The sequence below is a fragment of the Coregonus clupeaformis genome, chromosome 7 (genome assembly GCF_020615455.1).
Source record: "Coregonus clupeaformis isolate EN_2021a chromosome 7, ASM2061545v1, whole genome shotgun sequence".
Lineage (NCBI taxonomy): Eukaryota > Metazoa > Chordata > Actinopteri > Salmoniformes > Salmonidae > Coregonus > Coregonus clupeaformis.
In genome coordinates, this window is record NC_059198.1 from 42,785,036 (window position 1) to 42,811,437 (window position 26,402).

At 47.9% G+C, this 26,402-nt stretch overlaps 1 protein-coding gene across 2 annotated transcripts in view; it reads left to right on the plus strand.

Moving 5' to 3' along the window:
- The window catches only part of LOC121569216 (receptor activity-modifying protein 3), a 47,056-nt gene extending 23,532 nt beyond the window's left edge, over positions 1 to 23,524 (plus strand). The window contains exons 2-4 of one of the 2 annotated variants that reach the window (XM_045221668.1): positions 3,360 to 3,413; positions 3,845 to 4,007; positions 22,054 to 23,524. In XM_045221668.1, coding sequence (XP_045077603.1) covers positions 3,360 to 3,413; positions 3,845 to 4,007; positions 22,054 to 22,309 — 473 coding nt within the window. In that variant the 3' untranslated portion in view covers positions 22,310 to 23,524. The remainder of the gene's footprint in view (positions 1 to 3,359; positions 3,414 to 3,844; positions 4,008 to 22,053) is intronic. The other variant, XM_041879985.1, reaches the window with a different exon arrangement.
- Positions 23,525 to 26,402: the final 2,878 nt, after the last annotated feature.

A 26,402-nucleotide genomic window follows, 5' to 3' on the forward strand; every position in this document is an offset into this window, starting at 1 on the left:
GGACCAAGCAGCGTGTCAAGCGGCAACAGGACCCAGCTCCAAAGGCTTCCTGGACATGGGAGGAGATTTTGGACGGAAAGGGGTCCTGGACTTGGGAGGAGATCCTGGATGGGATGGATCGCCGTCCATGGAGCGAAACGGTGGAGAGGCGACGGCGAGAGGAGCAACGGCGTCAGCAGGGCCATCGTCGGAAGGACAGAGGCAACCCCAAAAAGTTTTTTGGGGGGCACATGGCTTAGGCGGCTGGGCAGCAGGAGGCTGCCACAGGGCTGACGGAGGCAGAGAAGGGGCGAATTCAAGAGGCAACCAGGTTACGGGGGTCACTGGTCAAAGTAGGGAAAGGAGATGTAGGGGCACGGCGAGTGGTACTGGGGTGTATTACCAGTCCGGTCCGGCCCGTTCCAGTTCCCGGGGTAGAGCCAGTGGTGTGTGCCTCCAGTACGGTCCGGCCTGTTACGACCCCTCGCACCAAGGATACGGTGCGCTGCGCCAGCCCGGCCCGGCCTGTTCCGGCCACTCGCACCAGGGATACGGTGCGCTTCGCCAGCCCAGCCCGGCCTGTTCCGGCCACTCGCACCAGGGATACGGTGCGCTCGCCAGCCCAGCCCGGCCTGTTCCGGCCACTCGCACCAGGGATACGGTGCGCTTCGCCAGCCCGGCCCGGCCTGTTCCGGCCACTCGCACCAGGGATACGGTGCGCGTCGCCAGCCCTTTCCCACCAGTGCCTACACCACGCACCAAGCCTCCTGTGTGTCCCCCGAGTCCTGTGCGTCCTGTTGCTGCTCTCCGCACTAGGCCTTATGTGCGTCCCCAGGGTCCTGCATGCCCTGTTCCTGCTCTCCGCACTAGGCCTTATGTGCGTCCCCAGGGTCCTGCATGCCCTGTTCCTGCTCTCCGCACTAGGCCTTATGTGCGTCCCCAGGGTCCAGCATGCCCTGTTGCTTCTCCCCGCACTAGCCCTGAGATGCGTGTCCTCAGCCCCGGTACCTCCAGTTCCGGCACCACGCACCAGGCCTACGGTGCGCCTCAGACGGCCAGAGTCTGCCGTCTGCCCAACGGGGCCTGAACTGCCCGTCTGCCCTAAGGCGCTTGAACTGGCCGTCTGGACTGAGCCTGCAAAGCCGCCCGTCTGCCATGAGCCTTCAGAGCCGTCCGCCAGACCGGAGCCGCTAGAGCCTTCCGCCAGACAGGATCAGCCAGAGCCTTCCGCCAGACAGGATCAGCCAGAGCCTTCCGCCAGCCATGAGCAGCCAGATCCGTCCGCCAGCCATGAGCAGCCAGATCCGTCGGCCAGCCATGAGCAGCCAGATCCGTCGGCCAGCCATGAGCAGCCAGATCCGTCAGCCAGCCATGAGCAGCCAGATCCGTCAGCCAGCCACGAGCAGCCAGATCCTTCAGCCAGCCATGAGCCGTCCAGCCAGGATCCGCCAGAGCCGTCCAGCCAGGATCCGCCAGAGCCAGCCAGCCTGGATCCGCCATTGAGTCCGGTGCTGTCCCTTAGCCCGGTGCTGCCCCTTAGTCCGGTGCTGCCCCTTAGTCCGGTGCTGCCCCTTAGTCCGGTGCCGCCCCTTAATCCAGTGGGGTTTAGTTGGGGGGGTGGTCATGTGGAGGAGGCTAGGGAAGCGGGTGGTGACTAAGGTGGGGTGGGGACCACGACCAGGGCCAGAACCGCCACTGTGGACAGACGCCCACCCAGACCCTCCCCTAGACTGTATGCTGGTGCGCCCGGAGGTCGCACCTTTGAGGGGTACTGTGACACTCTGGCTCCGGGACTTTTGTATTTGAGCCAGGGTGTATTTGTTTTGTTGGGTTTTGTTGTGGGGTTTTGGTGTATAGGGTGTATTCGTTTGGTTGTGTTTTGGGTGAGTAATTGTAGTGTCGTGTGACTCCCAATCGGAGGTAACGAGTGTCAGCTGTCGGCTCGTTATCTCTGATTGGGAGCCATATTTAAACTGTTTGTGTTCTCATGAGGGTTGTGGGTTTTTGTTCCGTTTCGGTCAGTGTACCGTGGACTTCATTGAGTCGTCTTTTGTTTTGTAGTTCTATAACGTTGAATTAATAAAGTCATGTTTCTTGGACACGCTGCGCCTTGGTCATACTTAGACGACATAGACGACCGTGACAACTATACTCCCTCCATACACTGAGAGTCAGATGCGACATTGCTGTATTAGTAATCACGGCAGGGGATAGACTCTTGATGGAGTAAATATTCATCAGAGAGAGCCCCCTCGGGGTGGGGGCACAGGTTCAGCCGAGAGGACGACGGTTCAGCCGACAGGACGACAGGTGTCCTAAGAGACAGACAGTAGCTCTGAGCAGTGCCAGTCACCATTTCTTTATCCTTCCCCTATCGCTAAACTCTATCTGAGATACTGCCATAGACAGCCACCGCAGCACACAGTTAAGGGCTTTTCACACTACTGAGCCGAACCAAGCAGAGACAAACCAAGCTGCACTGAGCTGGCCTGGTTACGCATCCACTTTAGTTGCTGGAATCGTGCTGAAAATGACAATGTGAAAAGTAAAAATCCTTGCCGGCATGGTTTGGTTCAGGTCAGCACGATAGCGTGCAAAGGGGAACTAGCTATAGCCATCTCCTCAGCTTCAACATTATAATAACGCTCTCTTCCCCCCTGATTTCAGTGTGCGCTCGTGCATGACAACAGCAGCAGCAGCAACAACATCCGACATCAGACAGCTTGGCATTGTTCCAGAAAACTCCTTAATGAATTTGTTCCTCTGGGCATCATTTACTCATTTAGCGATTCTCACACTGCTGTTTCATGAACTGTGGGTTCATATTTCATTATTTTTTGTCAGCCAGGATGTGTTTAGAATGGGAAAGGTAATGACCAGCTGGTCAGAATTGTCAGTTTTATGTTAACGGTTCTATATATGTTTCAGTTTTGTCAACAAAGTTTAAAGCTGCAATATGTAACTTTTTGGCTGATGCGACCAAATTCACATAGAAAAGGGAGTTCTAGATCTGTCATTCTCATTGAAAGCAAGTCTAAGAAGCGGTAGATCTGTTCTATTTGCACAATTTCTATGCTTCCCATTCTTAAGTTTCGTTTTTGCATCTTTTACTTTCGGTTTTGTACACCAGCTTCAAACAGCTGAAAATACAATATTTTTGGTTATTGAAAATATATTTCACAGCGGTTTAGATGGTACAATGGTTCTCTACACATTGCTTGTTTTGTCACATTAACTGAAATTAGGCGAACTATTCAAATTCAAATTTTTGCAACCAGGAAATGGCAGAGTGATTTCTGCATATTGCACCTTTAATATTGATGCCAAATGAAGTCATGCTTCACTGAGACTGTTGTGATGACTACTAACTCTGTTTCAAGTCTGTGTGATTTTGTCTTTGACAGTGAACCCTTGGATGACAAAAGGATTGTCAGGTAAGCAAGGTTTAGCTTACATCTCCTTCTGAAGACATGAAACACTGTGTAGCACAGCTTACAAATGCTGGACTTTTGATGTTTTTATAAGAAGTCATTTTAACCTTGTGATAACAATAATAGTCAAAATTGACAAAATGTACTTTCCTGACTTCTGACATGCCCTGTGCCAGAAGTAATAGCCGCTATTTGTTATAACAATAGATTCAGTTCTGGGTTGTGTTCATGAGGCAATGGAAAGAAAATGGACTGAAACCGGGAGAGACAATCTGGACTCCATTAAGAAACACTAATTTTTGTTTTCAGTTGCAGAACTTTTTCTGTTGCTTGCCCTAATGAACATGACCCTAATGTTACTGTGGAACATTACATGTCATGTTTCTTTCTGTAATTTGGACCTTCTGTAATTTGGACCTTTTTATGTCCTGCAGCCACCGAGAATATCAATGTTGAGTCTATACCACGAAGGCCTAGTGTGGCTCTGTGCAACGAGACCCAGCTGCTGTGGGAGATGGAGATGTGTGGGGAGGGCTTCAAGCAAGAGATGGCCTATGTGGATCCCCAAAACTGGTGCAACTTAACACACTTCATCAGGTAAAAGACTCCCCTGCCCTCTCTTGCCCTTTCAGTCTCATCAGAACAAGCCAGAGTCATATCAATGCACTGCCCCAGTTCTTAAAGGCACTCAGTATAATTTTGGAATAAATCTGTGTGAGAACGGAAAGGTGGGATTAGTTCCAGCCAGCAAAACCTGTGTAGCCCCACTCCACCTGTTGGTAAACATTTTGCTTTTGGAGGCAGTCTAAGATTTGGAACTTGAAGCCAAAATAAAACATATTTCAACTAAAATGATCATTTCAGCACTAAAAATGTTGTACAACATCTTGGGTAAGCTCAGAACAGTTTTCCTACTTAAAAAGTTGACTTAAGAGACATGCTGTAGGAGAAATCAAAGAATACTGTATTGCAGTGTAGGTAGTCTAGTAAAAAAAATGTGCCAATGAATCTGTGCCCACTCTCTGTGTGTGAATGCATGCATCTGGCTCTTTGTGTATGAACAGGACATTGGCATCCAAATGCCAGTTGGCATAGTAAATCCAGGGGGCTGTTTGCCTGGCTGGGCCTGCCCAGTGTTAATTTCCCCCTCGCCAATGAGTGGCACCTGTGTCTGCTGGCTGACCCAGTATGGTTCTCTTACACCCTTCAATCGTCCACACACACAGATACATACACACGCAAACACACACATACACAGGCATACTCACACACCCATACAGTGCATTCGGAAAGTATTCAGACCTCTTGACTTTTCACACATTTTGTTATGTTACAGCCTTATACTAAAGTGGATTAAATTGTTTTTCCCCCTCATCAATCTACACACAATACCCCATAATGACAAAGCAAAAACAGGTTTTTAGACATTTTTGCAAATGTATTACAAATAAAAAACTAAGTATTCAGACCCTTTACTCAGTACTTTGTTGAAGCACCTTTGGCATTGATTACAGCCTCGAGTCTTCTTGGGTATGACGCTACAAGCTTGGCACACCTGTATTTGGGGAGTTTCTCCCATTCTTCTCTGCAGATCCTCTCAAGCTCTATCAGGTTGGATGGGGAGCGTCACTCCACAGCTATTTTCAGGTCTCTCCAGAGATGTTTGATCGGGTTCAAGTCCGGGCTCTGGCTGGGCCACTCAAGGACATTCAGAGATTTTCCCGAAGCCACTCCTGCGTTGTCTTGGCTCTGTGCTTAGGGTCGTTGTCCTGTTGGAAGGTGAACCGTCACCTCAGTCTGAGGTCCTGAGCGCTCTGGAGCAGGTTATCATCAAGGATCTCTCTGTACTTTGCTCCGTTCATCTTTCCCTCGATCCTCACTAGTCTCCCAGTCCCTGCCACTGAAAAACATCCACACAGCATGATGCTGCCACCACCATGCTTCACTGTAGGGATGGTACAAGGTTTCCTCCAGACGTGATCCCTTGGCATTCAGGCCAAAGAGTTCAATTTTGGTTTCATCAGACCAGAGAATCTTGTTTCTCATTGGTCTGAAGGTCCTTTAGGTGCCTTTTGGCAAACTCCAAGCGGGCTGTCATGTGCCTTTTACTGAAGAGTGACTTCCATCTGGCCACACTACCATAAAGGCCTGATTGGTGGAGTGCTGCAGAGATGGTTGTCCTTCTGGGAGGTTCTCCCATCTCCACAGAGGGACTCTGGAGCTCTGTCAGAGTGACCATTGGTTTCTTGGTCAGCTCCCTGACCAATTCTTCTCTGCGATTGCTCAGTTTGGCCGGGAGGCCAGCTCTAGGAAGAGTCTTGGTGGTTCCAACCTTCTTCCATTTAAGAATGATGGAGGCCACTGTGTTCTTGGGGACCTTCAATAATGCAGACAATTTTTGGTACCCTTCCCCAGATCTGTGCCTCGACACAATCCTGTCTTGGAGCTCTACGGACAATTCCTTTGACCTCATGGCTTGGTTTTGGCTCTGACATGCACTGTCAACTGTAGGACATTATATAGACAGGTGTGTGCCTTTCCAAATTATGTCCAATCAATTGAATTTACCACAGGTGGACTCCAATCAAGTTGTAGAAACATCTCATGGATGATCAATGGAAACAGGATTAACCTGAGCTCAATTTCGAGTCTCATAGCAAAGGGTCTGAATACTTATGTAAATAAGGTATTTCTGTTTTTATTTGTAATACATTTGCAAAAATTTATAAAAAGCTGTTTTTGCTTTGTCATTGTGGGGTATTGTGTGTAGATTGGTTAGGGAAAACATTTATTTAATCCATTTTAGAATAAGGCTGTAACATAACAAAATGTGGATGAAGTCAAGGGGTCTGAATACTTTCCGAATGCACTGTATATGCCAAATCAACACTAAAGAAATGTCCCTCTGTAAATGTCAATGTTATGTAAATAATTGTGCTGGGGATTCCGAGGCCTAGCATTGATTTTTGCCCTACTGGATCTGATTAAGCCTCAATAAAACTCAGCATGAATGACAGAGAACGTAATAGGGATTCAATCAGGGTTGTGATAATCAGCCTGAGCTGCTAAAGAGATGGATGATGTTGTATCAAGCCATCAAGTTAGGATTAGATTCCATCATAGAATAGCCTATCTCTTTTCAAAACATAATATCAAATAGGTATCTCCTGGCGTAGCTCAGAGTTTAGTCTAATGAGTAACACAGTGAGGGCTTTCGAAAGATGGCCACTTGTGTTGCAATTTCAGATGGCAACATTTATGAAAGAATTGAGCCATTGACCAAAAACACCTCTCTATTACCAACAGATGGCCAGATCTTTGTGTGAAATTATCTTTACAGGGTGAAACTGACATTTCTGTCACGACTTCGGCCGATGCTGCCTCCCCTCCTTGTTCAGGCAGGCTTCGGCGTTCGTCGTCACCGGTTTACTAACCACTGCCGCCTCAATCATCATATCAATTGTCTCGTCTTGTCAATCACACACACCTGGTTCCTATCCCCTAATTAGTCTATGTATAAGTGTTCCCTCTGCCCCCTTGTCCTTGTGGGTGATTGTTAATTGTGAGAGTATGTAGCTCGGTGGAGCTACTCATAACATTGTGTTGCCAGGGTAGATTTTCCCCCTGTGCCTATGTATTATTGGATTCCGTTACAGTGTGATTGCCAGGGATGTTTGTTTCCCCTGTGCCTGTTTCGTTGATCGCTATTGGAGCGCATTTGTGTGTCAACGAAGGAATAAACTCTGTATTCGGCGATTACTCTCCTGCGCCTGACTCCTTTCACCACACAATTTCCACAAACCCTTCCCTCCTGCTTTTCCCTCTTCCCCCTAGAGTAAGTGAAGCCTCCTCTGTTCCTAGAATGAAGGTGTCCACATGGGAATTGTTAATTAACTCATTAACTTTTTCGACCATCACACCATTGTGTGAGTCACTTTCTTGTGGGCATCTCACAGATGATTTCTGGGAAAAAATATATGGCACAAGCTGTACCTTGTACGATACCTCTTATTATGTGCAGTAGCTCGTATTGTCAAGACATTGCTTACATTTTCTCTAATCAAGACAGCCGTTACCATACATACCAGCTTGAAAATTATATTTACAGTACTTGTTAACATGTTATTCATGAGACATATATATTCTCATGGACATCCCATGGGAGTCTGTGGTGCTCTGATGAGAAAGAAATAGAATGAGAGAAAGTGAAGGACCTTTGGTCCTCGTTTATGTTCCGCGCTGAGAAAAAACGAAGCATGCGGCCATGTCAGCGAGCCGTCGGTATAAGTTAGAGTGAACTCTCTCCAAAATACACGGCCATCTACAAATGTAAGATCTTAATTTGACCAGTTTCTCAGAGCAGGAAAATAATTCTGCAGCAACAGGAAATGTAAATTATTGTGTGGATTATAATTAATTGACCTTTTTGTGGGGGTTGATAGATTTTTTGTTAGGAAAAATCAAGTCTGACATTTCTAAGTGGAAATTACAAACCTTGACTTTTTAAACCTTGAATACACTACGATTTTGCATTTCCTGCTGTGCATGACATTTCCTGCAACAACAAGGTGATCAAATTAAGATCCTAAATCTATATATTGATTCAAATGAGCGAATCTGAATCTCACCACGGGTACACAGTCAAGAGAATGGGACAGCCAAGGAGGCCTGGACCAACTGCAGAAAACTCACAGAGACTGAATGCCAGGCACGGTGCCGTCCACTCCTAATGAATATTAACACAGGGACATTATCATCAGCAGGCCTGGTCTGCCTTCTAACTAACAGATGCTCCTCCAAGGTCATCAGTGCATGTTAGAGTGGCCCCAAATGGCCATTTGTAAACGCAATGATAATTTACTGTCTGTGTGATTTAGTAGAACAGAACATTTGGTAATTACAGTCCAGTCACAGAGGACATATGGAGAGGGGTTGGAAATTAAATCAATTTACCACAACTTGAAGGGAACCGTTTTTTTCCCAGGTCCCAGGTCAATCCCTTGGGATTGAAGAAGAAAAATTCAATTTTTGTCAACTCTGTAAAACATCAACTCCATCATTTTACATTTTAGTCATTTAGCAGACGCTCTTATCCAGAGCAATTAGGGTTAAGTGCCTTGCTCAAGAGCACATCGACAGATTTTTCACCTAGTTGGCTCGGGGATTAGAACCAGCGACCTTTCGGTTACTGGCACTACGCTCTTAACCACTAAGATACCTGCCGCCCCATCAGATTTTTGTCTAACGTCCACTCCGTCAGAGTGCTGAAAGATCTGATAGAATGGTTATGCTTTTATTGGGATTTTGAAGTGAATCATTTTCCATATATTACATATGTTTGTATTAAAATAAAAAATGTAGAGGCAAAAATATTTTAATCACTGTTCTGCTACATATGCTTAAACAATTGAATTATTTGCTGTGCTAAGGGATAATGTTTGCTTTATAACGAAATTAGCCATGGAGCATTTAATAGTGCTATAAAACAAAACAAAAAGAAGTTTGGAGGTTTGTATTACTTATTTGAATAATCTAATGTTAGAATGAAATAATCAAGGCCTTTAAACACTTGGTGGACAATAATTGTAAAAAATGAAATGCCTTTTATGATGTCTGACGGAGTTGACATAAATCCAGCAAAACTGTACTACGCTACTGACCCTTGGGGCAAGAAAATGGCCTCAACAACCATAATCCAAAAACAATCCAGCAATAATCCATCTTGGATGAGATTATCATTCGGACGTGACCAATAAACTTTGATTTGATTTATGTCCTCTCCTCCCCCAAGTATGTCTGTCTGTACATAGCCTTTATTTTTTAAAGAGCAGTGCAGACTATGATGAATTTTTCAGCAGCATAGCTTCTTCTGACAACCTAATGGACTCATTGACTCTACACAATCAGACATAATTATGTTTTGTTATGTTTCTGACAAGCTGGACTCAAAACACTTCAAAACAGGATCCCATTGGAACAATCAACACTTTATAAAGGCTTTTTAGAACACTCATAAAGTCTTCATAAGCAATACATGGATACTTCACAAATTATTTATAAGCAATATTATCCAGCATAAACGGTTATATGAAAGGTCCTAGCGTGTTGTTTGCTGATGAATGATTTCTGAAGCATTTTTATAGACCTTATAAAGAGTATGTGGCTTCATTAAATAAATGTTTACTTACCCTGAAAGTATTCTATGTGGCCCAAAAAGACAGTGATCCACAATTCAGATATGTTTCAAAAGCCACTGCTAACTTAAGCTACTTTAAGCTAACCCAAACAGCGTTTTACAAGTCTTTGCCATTTCTGAATAATATTTCTGCAGGCAATGTTTGGTAGTGACGTTGACCTGTAATGTTGGCATTGTGGGTTGGTTTTGTTTAGCGAGTGGGAAGCTTGGAACTTGTTTGCTTTCCTTACATGAGAAATACATATGAGAAAACATTTCAAATATGCCAAACGTTCCCAGCTCTTTTCGTGCACCAAATGTTTACAGCTGCTGGAAATAGTGTAGTTTTTCCAGTTATTACTTAAACAAAAATACTCCAGGCTTTCTCCTTTATCTGAAGCACAGGAGATTTTTAAAACAAATTTGCCAACGCTACAGACGGCTATATCGGTCCGCTAATATAGGACTACTAAAAGCCCAGTGCACAACTTTTGTGGAATAAAAATCTATACATATATATATTTTTATATATATATATTATTTTAATTTACATTTTTCAGGGGGTGCTGCAGCACCCTCAGCACCCCTACTTCTCACGGCTATGACTACATTAATCTAAAATGTACCCTTGTTAACATAGAGTTGATGTCCGTGCCCCCGCATAAATCTAAATACCATAATTAAAAAATCCCCATCAAAATCTATTTAAGCTAGAGATATCTGTTTTTTTGCATGGGATGCGTCTCAATCTGCCGCATCTGCCGATGTCGCCCTTCCGCATCTGCAGTGAAAGGTGGCAGAGCTAGAGCTATGTTTGTCAGACCATGAGACATCCTGAAAATTGGTATTCTCATGTAAATGTCTGGAGCGTCCGAACGGTTTGGCCTACAAACTATTATGACCCCTCTATGGAAAGATGAGACTCTCACGAACACTAGTCTTCTGTGTCCACAAGCCTCACAAGACTAGTCTGAAGGTAGCCGGGTACCAATTTAAAAAATGAATGGAGATAGTTTAGTGCCTAAGATGAGGGGTTAAATACATGTTTTAAAAAATGTCTTTATCTCTCAGATATAGGGCAAATTTTTTACTATCTGTTTATCCATGTATGAAGCTGTTATTCATTGTGTTTCTATGAGCTAATAGAAGTAAGGCCAAATTCAATGTTTTATCCCAAAACACTTTTGTCAAAAGTTTGGACACACCTACTCATTCAAGGGGTTTTCTTTCATTTTTTTTTTTTTACTATTTTCTAGAATGTAGAATAATAGTGAAGACATCAAAACTATGAAATAACACATATGGAATCATGAAGTAACCAAAAGAGTGTGTCACACCCTGGCTCTGGGGACTCTATATTTTGAGCCAGGGTGTGTAGTTTCTATGTGTTTGTGTTTCTATGTCGTGTTCTAGTATTGTATTTCTATGTTGGCCAGTGTGGTTCTCAATCAGAGGCAACGAGTGTCAGCTGTGGCTGGTTGTCTCTGATTGGGAACCATATTTAAACAGTCTGTTTTCCATTCGTGTTTGTGGGATCTTGTTTCCGTTTTGGTTTGCTCCTTGTTGGTTATGTTAAACCGTAGGACTGCACGTTTCGTTTTGTTGTTTTGTTGTTCTTATTATCACTGAAGATAATAAAGATTAAATATGTTCGTTCATCACGCTGCGCCTTGGTCTACTCCATACGACGATCGTGACAGAAGATCCCACCACTCCAGGACCAAGCAGCGTGTCCAGGAGCAGGCTGCCTGGACATGGGAGGAAGCGCCTGGAAAGGAGCTGGAGAGGTTGGCGATGGCCCAGGTGGGCAAAGTGTGGTCCTGGGAGGACATGCTCGGGGGAAAAGGGCCATGGGCTAGGATTAAGGCCCTGGCGAGAGAGGAGCAGCGGCGTCAGCAGTGTCGGCGTCGGACGGACGGGAGGCAACCCCAAAAAATTTTTAGGGGGGGGCACACGGCATGGGCGACTGGGCAGCAGGAGGCTGCCACAGGGCGATTTGGGAGATTTGGAGAGGAGGCCACCGGGTTTGGGGGGCCAGAAGGCAGGTTGGTGGAGCCTGGATGGAGAGCAGAGCCAACTCCCCGTACTCAGGCATGGCAGCATGGGACTGGGCAGGTTCCGCGGTATGCGGAGCTGCGTACTGTGCCACGAGTGGTCCGGCATAGTCCGGTACGTCCTGTGCGAGCACCCCGCACGTGTCGTGCGAAGGTGGGCATGCAGCCAGGACGGAGTGTGCCGGCTCAGCGCTCGTGGTCTCCAGTGCCTCTCCTCAGTCCCGGATATCCTGCGCCAGTGTCACGTGCTGTTATGCCAGTACGGGTACACAGCCCTGTACATCCTGTGCGGATGCCTCACACAGAGTGTGTGAAGGTAGGCATTCAGCCAGGACGGGTTGTGGCCGCTCTTCACTCCAGGCCTCCTATCCGTCTCCACAGCCCGGCCCGGCCTGTTCCTGCCCCTCGCACCAAGCCTACGGTGCGCGTCGCCAGCCCGGCCCGGCCTGTTCCTGCTCCACGCACCAAGCCTACGGTGCGCGTCGCCAGCCCGGCCCGGTCTGTTCCTGCCACTCGCACCAAGCCTACGGTGCGCGTCGCCAGCCCGGCCTGTTCCTGCCACTCGCACCAAGCCTACGGTGCGCGTCGCCAGCCCGGCCCGGCCTGTTCCTGCCACTCGCACCAAGCCTACGGTGCGCGTCGCCAGCCCAGCCCGGCCTGTTCCTGCTACTCGCACCAAGCCTACGGTGCGCGTCGCCAGCCCAGCCCGGCCTGTTCCTGCCACTCGCACCAAGCCTACGGTGCGCGTCGCAAGCCCGGCCCGGCCTGTTCCTGCCACTCGCACCAAGCCTACGGTGCGCGTCGCCAGCCCGGCCCGGCCTGTTCCTGCCACTCGCACCAAGCCTACGGTGCGCGTCGCCAGCCAGGCCCGGCCTGTTCCTGCCACTCGCACCAAGCCAGGGGTGCGAGTCGTCAGCCTGGTAAGGCCCATTCCTGCCACTCGCACCAAGCCAGGGGTGCGAGTCGTCAGCCTGGTAAGGCCCGTTCCTGCCACTCGCACCAAGCCAGGGGTGCGAGTCGTCAGCCTGGTAAGGCCCGTTCCTGCTCCACGCACCAAGCCAGGGGTGCGTATCGTCAGCCCGGTCCGGCCCGTTGCTGCTCCATGCACCAAGCCAGGGGTGCGCATCGTCAGCCCGGTCCGGTCCGTTCCTGCTCCACGCACCAAGCCAGGGGTGCGTATCGTCAGCCCGGTCCGGCCCGTTGCTGCTCCACACACCAAGCCAGGGGTGCGTATCGTCAGCTCGGTCCGGCCCGTTGCTGCTCCACGCACCAAGCCAGGGGTGCGCATCGTCAGCCCGGTCCGGTCCGTTCCTGCTCCACGCACCAAGCCAGGGGTGCGCGTCGTCATTCCGGCACAACCCGTGCCTGGGTCACTGGTGCCTGATCAGGTACCGGTCAGCGGCTCCACAACGGAGCTTAAGCAATCCGCTCCATCGATGTCCAGTCCAGCTCCAGCCAGCGGGGCCAGACCGGACCAGGGGCGCTACGGGGGGATTATTGAAGGGTGGTGGTCAAGCCCGGAGCCGGAACCGCCTCCGAGGAGGAATGCCCACCCAGCCCTCCCCTGTTTGGGTTTTGTTGAGGCGCGGTCGCAGTCCGCGCCTTTGGGGTACTGTCACACCCTGGCTCTGGGGACTCTATATTTTGAGCCAGGGTGTGTAGTTTCTATGTGTTTGTGTTTCTATGTCGTGTTCTAGTATAGTATTTCTATGTTGGCCAGTGTGGTTCTCAATCAGAGGCAACAAGTGTCAGCTGTGGCTGGTTGTCTCTGATTGGGAACCATATTTAAACAGTCTGTTTTCCATTCGTGTTTGTGGGATCTTGTTTCCGTTTTGGTTTGCTCCTTGTTGGTTATGTTAAACCGTAGGACTGCACATTTTGTTTTGTTGTTTTGTTGTTCTTATTATCACTGAAGATAATAAAGATTAAATATGTTCGTTCATCACGCTGCGCCTTGGTCTACTCCATACGACGATCGTGACAGAGTGTTTAAAAAAAATCTAAATATATTTTATATATTCAAATAGCCACCCTTTGCCTTGATAACAGTTTTGCACAGTCTTGGCATTCTCTCAACCAGCTTCACCTGGAATGCTTTTCCAACAGTCTTGAAGGAGTTCCCACATATGCTGAGCACTTGTTGGCTGCTTTTCCTTCACTCTGCGGTCCGACTCATCCCAAACCATCTCAATTGGGTTGAGTTCGGGAGATTGTGGAGGCCAGGTCATCTGATGCAGCACTCCATCACTCTCGTTCTTGGTAAAGTAGCCCTTACACAGCCTGGAGGTCTGTTGGGTCATTGTCCTGTTGAAAAACAAATGATAGTCCCACTAAGCCCAAACCAGATGGGATGGCGTATCGCTGCAGAATGCTGTGGTAGCCATGCAGGTTGAGTGTGCCTTGATGTCTAAATAAATCAAGACAGTGTCACCAGCAAAGCACCCCCACATCATCACACCTCCTCCTCCATGCTTTACGGTGGGAAATACACATGCGGAGATCATCTGTTCACCCACACCGCGTCTCACAAAGCCACCGTGGTTGGAACCAAAAATCTCCAATTTGGACTCCAGACCAAAGGACAGATTTCCACCGGTCTAATGTCCATTGCTCGTGTTTCTTGGCCCAAGCAAATCTCTTCTTCTTATTGGTGTCCTTTAGTAGTGGTTTCTTTGCAGCAATTCGACCATGAAGGCCTGATTCACACAGTCTCCTCTGAACACTGTGAAGCATTTATTTGGGCTGCAATTTCTGAGGCTGGTAACTCTAATGAACTTATCTTCTGCAGCAGAGGTAACTCTGGGTATTCCATTCCTGTGGCAGTCCACATGAGAGCCAGTTTCATCATAGCTCTTGATGGTTTTTGCGACTGCACTTGAAGAAACTTTCAAAGTTCTTGAAATGTGTCAGTGTGGAATGTGGATGTGGTGCAGGAATCAGGCGCAGGACACAGAGGCTTCGTCCAACAGGCTTTAGTATTGTCATGAAAAAACAAACGGGCCTCAACAAGAGCCCGGAGGAAAAATGAAATTACGCACACAACGCGTAAAACTCTAAGCACAAAAAATAGCGCGCACACAAGTGCGGAAACTCTCTCCTATACAATGGAGGAAACAAACACTGCACCTTCTGACCGGTGAACAATTACACACAACACAAGACTAAAACAACGAGAACTTATAGGACACATAAAAACACTAAACGGAAACAGGTGTACCAAATAAGACAAAACCAAACAAACATAGAAAACATACAACGGTGGCAGCTAGTACTCCGGGGACGACGACCGCCGAAGCCTGCCCGAACAAGGAGGAGGAGCAGCCTCGGCCGAAACCGTGACAGTACCCCCCCTTGACGCGCGGCTCCAGCCGTGCGCTGACCCCGGCCTCGGGGACGACCAGGAGGACGCGGAGCAGGGCGCGTGGGGTGACCACGGTGGAACTCAGTCAGAAGAGACAGGTCTAAGATGTCCCTCCTCGGCACCCAGCACCGTTCCTCCGGACCGTACCCCTCCCACTCCACGAGATATTGGAGACCCCCCATCCGACGTCACGAATCCAAGATGGACCGAACTGTGTACGCCGGAGCCCCCTCGATGTCCAGTGGGGGCGGAGGAGTCTCTCCTATCTCACAGTCCTGGAGTGGACCAGCTACCACCGGCCTGAGAAGAGACACATGGAACGAGGGGTTAACATGATAATCAATAGGCAGTTGTAACCTGTAACACACCTCGTTCAACCTCCTCAGGACTTTAAAAGGCCCCACAAACCGCCGACCCAGCTTCCGGCAGGGCAGGCGGAAGGGTAGGTTTCTGGTTGAGAGCCAGACTCGATCTCCAGGTGTGTACACCGGCCCCTCACTGCGGTGGAGATCGGCGCTCGCCTTGTGTCGACGGATGGCCCGCTGCAGATGGACGTGTGCAGCGTTCCACGTCTCCTCCGAGCGCCGCACCCACTCATCCACCGCAGGGGCCTCGATCTGGCTCTGATGCCATGGTGCCAGAGCCGGCTGGTAACCTAACACACATTGGAAAGGGGTTAGGTTGGTGGAGAAGTGGCGGAGAGAGTTCTGTGCCATCTCTGCCCAGGGGACATACCTCGCCCACTCCTCCGGCCGGCCCTGGCAATACGACCTCAGAAACCTACCCACATCCTTGTTCACATGTTCGACCTGCCCATTGCTCTCCGGGTGGTACCCCGAGGTAAGGCTCACGAGACCCCCAAACGCTCCATGAACGCTCTCCAGACTCGGGAGGTAAACTGGGGACCTCGATCAGACACTATATCCTCGGGTACCCCGTAATGCCGGAAGACGTGGGTGAATAGTGCCTCAGCGGTCTGTAGGGCAGTAGGGAGACCCGGCATGGGAAGGAGACGACAGGCCTTCGAGAACCGATCCACAACGACCAGGATGGTGGTGTTCCCCTGTGAGGGGGGAAGGTCTGTAACAAAATCCACCGAGAGGTGAGACCAGGGTCATTGTGGAACGGGCAGGGGTTGTAACTTACCCCTGGGCAGGTGTCTGGGCGCCTTACACTGGGCACACACCGAGCAGGAGGAAACATAAACCCTCACATCCCTGGCTAACGTTGGCCACCAGTACTTAGTGCTAAGGCAGTGCACTGTCCGGCCAATACCTGGATGTCCAGAGGAGGGTGACGTGTGAGCCCAATAAATAAGTCGATCCCGAACCTCGAGCGGAACGTACGTCCAACCCACAGGACACTATGGAGGGCTAGGATCGGTACGCAACGCCCGCTCGATTTCAGCATCGACCTCCCACACCACCGGTGCCACCAGACAATACTTCGGTAGTATGGGAGTGGGCTCAACGGACCTCTCCTCTGTGTCATACCGCCGGGACAGGGCATCTGCCTTACCGTTCTGGGACCCAGGGATGTACGTGATCTTAAATACGAACCGGGCTAGAAACATGTTCCACCGAGCCTGGCGAGGATTCAGTCTCCTAGCTGCCCGGATGTACTCCAGGTTACGGTGGTCAGTCAAAATGAGGAAAGGGTGTTGAGCCCCCTCAAGCCAATGCCTCCGCACCTTTAGGGCCTGTACCACGGCTAACAGCTCCCTGTCCCCCACGTCATAATTTCGCTCCGCCGGGCTGAGCTTCTTAGAGTAAAAAGCACATGGGCGGAGTTTAGGTGGCGTGCCGGACCGTTGCGATAGAACGGCCCCTATACCGGCCTCTGACGCGTCCACCTCCACCTGGAATGGTAAAGCGGGATCCGGATGCGCCAGCACCGGAGCCGAAGTAAACAGGTCCTTCAGTCTCCCAAAAGTCCTGTCCGCCTCAGCTGACCACTGCAAGCGCACCGGACCCCCCTTCAGAAGGGACGTTATGGGAGCTGCCACCTGTCCAAAACCCCGGATAAACCTCCGGTAGTAATTCGCAAAGCCCAAGAACTGCTGCACCTCTTTAACCGTGGTTGGGGTTTGCCAATTACGCACGGCCGACACACGGTCAACCTCCATCTTCACCCCTGACGCGGACAACTGATAACCCAAAAAGGAGATAGACTCCTGGAAGAACAGACATTTCTCTGCCTTGACATACAGGTCGTGCTCCAACAGCCTCCTCAACACTCGGCGCACCAGGGCTACATGCTCGGCTCGGGTAGAAGTGTACACCAGAATGTCGTCTATGTACACGACCACTCCTTGCCCTTGCATGTCCCGGAAAATCTCATCCACAAAGGATTGGAAGACTGAAGGAGCATTCATTAACCCGTATGGCATGACGAGATACTCGTAATGACCCGAGGTGGTACTAAATGCTGTCTTCCATTCATCGCCCTCCCTAATGCGCACCAAGTTGTAGGCGCTCCTGAGGTCCAATTTTGTGAAGAACCGCGCTCCGTGTAATGACTCCGTCATAGTCGCAATCAGAGGGAGTGGATAACTGTATTTCACAGTAATCTGATTGAGACTACGGTAATCAATACACGGGTGCAAACCTCCATCCTTTTTCTTCACAAAAAAGAAGCTCGAGGACGCAGGGGAAGTGGAGGACCGTATGTATCCCTGTCTCAGAGACTCGGCTATGTATGTCTCCATAGCCCTCTTCTCCTCTTGAGACAAAGGATACACATGGCTCCGCGGAAGCGCAGCTCCTGCCTGGAGGTCTATCGCACAATCCCCCTGTCTATGAGGTGGCAATCGCGTCGCCCTCGCCTTGCTAAACACGAGTGCTAAATCCTCATACTCGGGGGGAACATGCATTGCGGGCACTTGGTTTGGACTCTCCACCGAGGTCGCCCCCCACGGAAACACCCAGACATCGCCCCATACACTGGGCAGACCACTCCTTAAGAGCCCTCTGTTGCCACGAAATAGAGGGATTATGGGTAATCAACCAGGGAAGCCCCAGCACCACCGGATACGCAGGAGAGTCGATCAGATATAGCTGAATAGTCTCCTCATGACCCCCCTGCGTCCTCATCCTAAGTGGCGCTGTGACCTCCCTAATCAACCCCGATCCCAACGGCGGCTATCTAGAGCATGTACAGGGAAGGGAGCATTGACAGGAAGGAGAGGAATCCCTAACTCTACACAAAACTTCCGATCAACAAAATTCACAGCTGCGCCTGAATCTACTAGCGCCTTATGCTGGGAACGAGGTGCAACCTGTGGAAAACTTACAGGTATAGTTAGGTGCACAACAGAGAGCTCTGGGTAAGTGGGGCGCCTACTCACCTGGAAGGACTCCCCAGTGCGTGGCCTGTTGTCTCTTCCCCCTGGAGACCCTCCCCAGCACCTAGCCGCAGTGTGTCCTCCACGGCCACAGTTGGTGCAGGGGACGGCCCCCCTCGGACTCCTTCTCCTCCTTTCTCTAGCGCCAGCACCCCCGAGCTCCATAGGACTCGGCTCGGAGGCGCTGGAGGGTGGAATGGACGGCCCCCACTCGGGACGTCCGCGGGTGGCCAGCAGGGTGTCGAGGCGTATGGCCATGTCCACCAACTGGTCGAACGAGAGGTTGGCGTCCCTGCAAGCCAGCTCACGGCGGACGTCCTCCCGTAGGCTGCACCGAAAGTGGTCGATGAGGGCCCGCTCATTCCACCCTGCGTCTGCCGCTAGAGTCCGGAACTCCAAGGCAAACTCCTGGGCGCTCCTCCTCCCCTGCCGGAGGTAGAATAGACGCTCCCCCGCCGCTTTCCCCTCAGGTGGATGGTCGAACACAGCCCTGAAGCGGCGGGAGAACTCCGCGTAGGTGACCGTAGCGGCGTCTATCCTCCTCCATTCGGCGTTGGCCCACTCCAACGCCTTGCCGGTGAGACAGGAGATGAGGGCGGAAACGCCCTCAGGAGCGAGAGCCGAATCCCACTGGGTTCCGGAGCTTGGACGGGCAGACTGGCCGATGGTGGGGGTGAAGTAGGTGGAGGTGTGGGTACCCCACTGGTCTCCCATCGGTGCAGAGTATTTATAACTCCCTGCAGGGCGGTCCCGAGTTGGTTGATCCTTTCGTCCTGTCCGCGGACGCGCTCCTCGAACGACTCGGGTGCTGCTGCTGCTCCTGCTGATTCCATCGATGTGGTGTGTAATTCTGTCAGTGTGGAATGTGGATGTGGTGCAGGAATCAGGCGCAGGACACAGAGGCTTCGTCCAACAGGCTTTAGTATTGTCACGAAAAAACAAACGGGCCTCAACAAGAGCCCGGAGGAAAAATGAAATTACGCACACAACGCGTAAAACTCTAAGCACAAAAAATAGCGCGCACACAAGTGCGGAAACTCTCTCCTATACAATGGAGGAAACAAACACTGCTCCTTCTGACCGGTGAACAATTACACACAACACAAGACTAAAACAACGAGAACTTATAGGACACATAATAAACACTAAACGGAAACAGGTGTACCAAATAAGACAAAACCAAACAAACATCGAAAACATACAACGGTGGCAGCTAGTACTCCGGGGACGACGACCGCCGAAGCCTGCCCGAACAAGGAGGAGGAGCAGCCTCGGCCGAAACCGTGACAAAATGTTCCGTATTGACTGACCTTCATGTCTTAAAGTAATGATGGACTGTCATTTCTCTTTGCTTATTTGAGCTGTTCTTGCCGTAATATGGACTTGGTCTTTTACCAAATAGGGCTATCTTCTGTATACCCCCCCTACCTTGTCACAACACAACTGATTGGCTAAAACGCATTAAGAAGGAAAGAAATTCCACAAATTAACTATTTAGAAGGCACACCTGTTAATTGACATTTATTCCAGGTGACTACCTCATGAAGCTGGTTGAGAGAATGACAAGAGTGTGCAAAGCTGTCATCAAGGCAAAGGGTGGCTATTTGAAGAATCTCAAATATAAAATATATTTTGATTTGTTTAACTCTTTTTTGGTTACTACATGGTTACTACATGATTACATATGTGTTATTTCATAGTTTTGATGTCTTCACTATTATTCTACAATGTAAATAATAGTAAAAATAAAGAAAAACCCTTGAATGAGTAGGTGTGTCCAAACTTTTGACTTGTAGTGTATATATTTTTGATACCTTAAGGGGTCCTAAAATTCCAAATCAAATAGCAAAATGATACTTGGTATGATCATCTTAAAACAATTACATACGTTAGCTTAGTAGAACCCCCCCTTAGCTTAGACTCTTATGGATTTTTAAGCAAGAGACAATTTCAGCTTTTATAAGAATGTATTGGTCCTTTAATGATGGGTAAGTTTTTGCCGGTTTTAAATTATAAAATAAAATAACACAGCACACAGCTAAATATAAATTGTAACTTCATGTATTCCAACACTTTTCAGTCTGGGGTCAACTTGTACCATCGTTTTTTACAATAATATCCAAGCCAAAAAGCTATTCCAGAGTTACCATACAATCAATCAATCCATTCATTTACAGCAGCCTCCCTTATGTCCGTATGGAAACACAGTCTACACGCTTGACCGAGACTCATTCGATTTGCAGCACTTAGGCGGAGGTCGTCTGAAAGCAATGATGGCTATTGGCTGACGTCAAACCACACCGCTAGTATGAAAGGCATAGCAGGGGAAACTGATGTTTGTTAAATATAGAACTAACCACTTTGGTCTTGACTAGTTTTACTTAATGTGGTCTGATAGGATCTGTTTAGCTAGGTAAGCATCATGGCTGGGACCCCATGTTACGTAGAGTGCTATTATCTCAACTCTAATCACCCATTTAGCTCCTAACTGTGTACTGTACCAAGCCTGGGAAGGGCAGATAATTTGTGTCATACTGGAAGAAAAACTGTGTATGTTATAATGGGTTGCTTTTAGTGCAGTTTATATGGCATAGTACACACAAAAATGGACACTAATGAGGCAGCCTGTGTCCAACTCGTAGCTAATGATGTAAACTTGATGAGGAGGACACACACATCTGGCCACAGGGTCCATGTCATTAGTTTCCTAGGCATATGGCTACTCCATCAGTTTCCACAGTGACATAAAAACATTGGTCCTACGTTGAACAAACACAATGTTAAAAGGGCTTTATAACACATTCATAAACATACATAAGAACTACATAGATTCTTCAAAAATCATCTATTGGCTTGTGTCATACTATATAAAGGAGGACATCCTTTTGGGGATATGTCACATGTATCTTTGCAGTGCTTAAGAAGGCTTTATGAATGCTCTATAAATTGTGGTTCATTTAAATTTAAATAAGTGAATTGTTTTGCCCCACAGTTAGCCATGATGATTAGCTTGCCAGCCAAAATGGTTTACAGTTAGCTAGCAATCGCTTATACACTATTTTGCTAGCTACAGTAGCGCTACCATGTCTCCAAAAATTACATGTTTACATTTGACCATTGTGATGCGCACCCATGCATATCGATTTTCTATGCATATTATGAAACAAGAGGAACGACTTGAGCCTCTTTCTTTATAGATTCAAGCCGGGCTGAAAACGTTTTTTGCAGAATAATAATTTTAGGGATAAACCCTCCCTGTTTATCAGTTTAGGCACATCCTAAGTAGCTGTGCGTATGGTAACAGCTAAGATGCTAAATCTGCTAAATAAACTTATTATCTCTTCTTCTCCCCTGAAATACAGAATAAATACGAAGATACAGAGAACATGATTTTCAGTCTAATCCATTGCCCCAGATTCCCTGCCTTCTGATTGGCTAAACACTTTGTGTTCTTCGGCCCTCTGGGCCAGGGATTAGCCAAACCTCCTCCTGGATAGCTACTTTTGTTCCAGCCCTGCCCCAACACCTGAATCTACTGATCAGCTGCTCGGGGGCTCAGGAGGAGGGTTGGCCAACTCTGTTCTAGGCAGAGTACCAGAGCCATATATTTACATCTCTATCTATCTCTATATATGGCTCTGGTAAGTACCAGCTCTTTCTCAACCTGACTGTTTATTTTAAACCTTTGTGTTCCTCTTCTCTCTCCGCAGTGAGTACCACCTCTTCTCGCAGTGCACAGAGACCAACGCCGAGCGCATCAACTGCTACTGGCCCAACCCGCTGGTGGAAAGCTATATCATACGCATCCACAAGCACTTCTTCTTCAACTGCACCCTGCAGCAGGGGATCTTGGTGGACCCGCCGGACGACACACTCACCATCCTCATCCTCATCCCTGTCTTCCTCACCCTGGCTATGATCGCGCTGGTGGTGTGGTGCAGCAAGCGCAGCGACATCCTGGCTTAGGATGTTGGTTTGTTTGGTTCCCATGTGACTGTCCAGTGTGGCTATCCAGAGACCCGTGAACCTCTTTGAATGAAAATACTTTATTGATCCCCAGAGTTGAAATTGGGTTAGTAAGGTTAGACAGGTAGCCTGGGAAGACAGGTAGGGAACCTAAGGTGGGAACTTTTGTTTGTTCATTGTGTCATTTCAGGATTATGGTGGATTGAAGGGATCAAAAGAAGCCACTTAACGCCTTTGAGGGAGATGCATCCTATATCCTTTTTTCTAGCTTCAGAGATGTACTGTACCCAAGGACTCAAGGCACAGAGCTACGAGACATTCAGAATTGTTGATCCTTGGTGTGAAATGGGACAGAGGCCCAGGGACTGCCTCAACATCATCACTTATCAGACACTGTTTAAGCTTTTGGGTATATATTCTCGTGAAGAGTCTTCTCAATGGGAGAACACGGACAAGTTGACACCTGAACATGTACAATACTTTTCTGTACCAGTGCCGTCTACTGAATTTTCTGTCCTGTATCGCCTGCCATGCTTTCTCAACAGCAGTGTTCCTGGAACCATTGCCTTCTTCACGCTTCCTCGTCTGTTGTTATGTGTTGTCCCTATCAGTTCAAGCTGCAAAGACGGATACAACCATTTATTTCCCCAAAATCTGATTTTACCTTACCCTAACTCTGATTGAACTTATCTTAACCCCAACCTTAACCACACCCCTAACCTTATGCCTAACCAAAACCTTAAATTAAGACCAAAATGCTAATTTTCATGTTCATAAATGTTCATGATATTGGACATTCGGATTTTTGCAGCTTGGCCATAGAATGGGAACAAGCCCTATATGTTTCGCTTAGACTATAGAACTTGGTTTGTTCCTTGCAGTGAAACAGTTGTTTGTGGGACGCCGGCGAGCACAACTGAATTTTACTTCATTATTTATCTTGTCTCTGGGTTGTCGTTGCAATGCCCCAGAAGTTGTTATCACTGATTGCACTGCTCATGTGGTGAAACCTCAGCAGGAATTCTGCTCACTCTAATTGTAATATAATATCACTGTTTAATCGTTCCGGGGAGGTAGGAACATAAATTACTGTCAAGATTACGGACTCGTTTTGAGATCATTTCGTTGTTCCAGAAGTAAACTTTTGGTATTGGAGAGCTATTGAAATATTTACTGTACTGCTATTTAATGTTTTAATTAAATTACTTAGAATTAGTCACTGCTTTGGTTATTTATCAACATGTCTATGGTGCAATATTATTTGCCCCTTTTTGTCCTCTGCTGTTCGAAACAATTCCTACCTCTACTTCAAACTACATCCATCTCCATGTAATACTCATTTCTTAACCAGTTCGAAGCAGAACTCCAATTCAACTGAAAAATCCTAAGGTGGTCATAACAAAATAATATTGTTTTGGCATTTCAGTGTGTAAACGTAGTTAAACACAGTCAAATCCGCTAAAAAATATGTTGTGACATTTAGGTTAATTTCAAGGTAAAACTCAACATTGCTGTATGATACATTCCCATATGATACATTACCATATGGGCAAAGATACTAACAAGGCCGTATGAACATTTCAGAAGGGATGACGGATGTTCATGTTCCTCATATTCCAATTAAGACAAAACAAAGTCACTTTTGAAAATGGGGACTTTTTTCCATTATTATGCAATCAAAACAAACGTATGAATCTAAAGATGTTGACATTCAGCTCTCATCATCAGGATGGCAAACAGAGTGATATACACTGAGTGTACAAAACATTAGGAACACCTGCTCGTTCCATGACATAGACTGACAAGGTGAATCCAGGTGAAAGCTATGATCCCTTATTTATGTCACTTGTTAAATCCACTTCAATCGTGTAGATGAAGGGGAGGAGACAGGTTAAAGAAGGATTTTTAAGCCTTTAGACCCTCTTCCTGGAGATCTACTGTCCTGTAGGTTTTCAGTCCAACCCTAATTTAGCATATCTGATTCAGCTAGTTAAGGTCTTGTTGAGCAGCTAATAAGTAGAATCAGGTGTGTTAAATTAGGGTTGGACTGAGAACCCATAGGACGGTAGATTTCCAGGAAGAGCGTTGGGCAGCCCTGGCCTATATTGACTATTGGTTGAGACGCAGGGCCCATTAGGGTAGGCCAGGCCTGGCCAACCCTGTTCCTGGAGTGCTACCATCCTGAAGGTTTTCGCTCCAACCCTAATCTAGCGCACCTGATTCTAATAATTAGCTGGTTGATAAACTGAGTCTGGTTAGTTGCTACTGGGGTTGGAGCGAATACCTTCAGGAGGGTAGCTCTCCAGGAACAGGGTTGGGCAGCTCTGCTTTAGACAATCGAGACATGGATTGTATATGTGTGCCATTCAGAGGGTGAATGGGCAAGACAAAAGCTTTAAGTGCCTTTGAACAGGGTATGGTAGTAAGTGCCAGGCGCACTGGTTTGAGTGTGTCAAGAACTGCAATGGTGCTGGGTTTTTCATGCTCAATAGTTTCCTGTGTGTATCAAGAACGGGCCACCACCCAAAGAACATCCAGCCACAACTGACAAAACTGTGGGAACCATTGGAGTCAACATGGGCCAGCATCCCTGTGGACCACTTTCGACACCTTGTAGAGTCCATGCCCCAACGAGTTGAGGCTGTTCTGAGGGCAAAAAGGGGTGGAACTCAATATTAGGAAGGTGTTCCTAATGTTTTGTACACTCAGTTTTTGGGATAAACAAAGAAGAACAAGACAACAGGCATGATTTATATGACAAAAAACTGCCCGGCATTGTATGAGGGTTTAAGACGCAAACAAAATGACAATAGTTCATGCCCTCAATGATGACTTGTCAGTGCCTCCACAGCACAAAAGTTGGACTGCAGGAAGGATATACAATTGTTTCCCAGAGCCGGGGAAGAATTAAAGGAAATGGTCTGGCTATGATTTTAACCAAAAGAGGTACAGGAACTGCAAAGAGTGCCATACTTCCTCATACATGCATTGTTATGACTGGGTCCGCCAACGGCACTGTTCAGCTCTGAGAGTTTGCCCGTCTCCACCCACCCCCCTTGAGACCCCACCCGCACTCCCCACTCCCCACTCCCCCCTCCAGTCGTTGATTACAATGTGTAGAAAATATGAATGACTATAAAGGTTACAGTCATGATTCATGAAAATGTGTTCCATAAAGAGAGAGAGAACCACAGCGAGGAAGAGAGCCCAAAAGCTGCCAACTGCGGGAAAAAAAACATGTGTGTGCCTGTGTGTGTAAGCACCCTATTCCCACGGAGTCCCCATAACATGCAAGACTCCTTCAGGCCTCCAACAGACTCACTCACAACAGAGGCCCTGCCTCTCTCTCTCTCTCTCTCTCTCTCTCTCTCTCTCTCTCTCTCTCTCTCTCTCTCTCTCTCTCTCTCTCTCTCTCTCTCTCTCTCTCTCTCTCTCTCTCTCTCTCTCTCTCTCTCTCTCTCTCTCTCTCTCTCTACCCCGAACAACTGAGGCTCTCCCCTTTCCCACACTAACGTGCTCCAGTGCACATGACCTAAACAGGACATCCCCTCCCCTCACCCCTCTCTCACCCCCTCACCCTTACCCCCCCTATCCTTCAGCAGCACCCGAGTAGACTGTAGTATTTCATCTGTCACTGATAAGCATGCTACAGACACTAACATGGCTTACAAACCTGCAAATCATCCTCCCAGACATTCTGGCCAGTCCACAGTGAGTCTCCAGAGCTAATTTCATAATGAAATTCATGAGCAGGGTTTGTTACCACTGCCCATTCCGCTCGGCAGCTGGACTTATTCATGTGGATTTCGCAAGGACTTGCATCATTTTATGATTGCGTTTCTAATGATATTGTTCAATTGAATCATCCCAGCAAGTCTTCCGAATGTGCTTTTTTTTCAGAGTTAATAGTGAGTCAAATGTCCTGACGTTCGAGTTACAGAGCTTTTCCTCCTTCTCTGTGATTTATTAACACACACACACACAGAGACACACACACACACACACACACACACACAGAAATATGTGATTGTGGGAGTATTTACATAATTTATTAATTGTAAACTCCTCTGCTGGCACACAGCTCTCAATGATT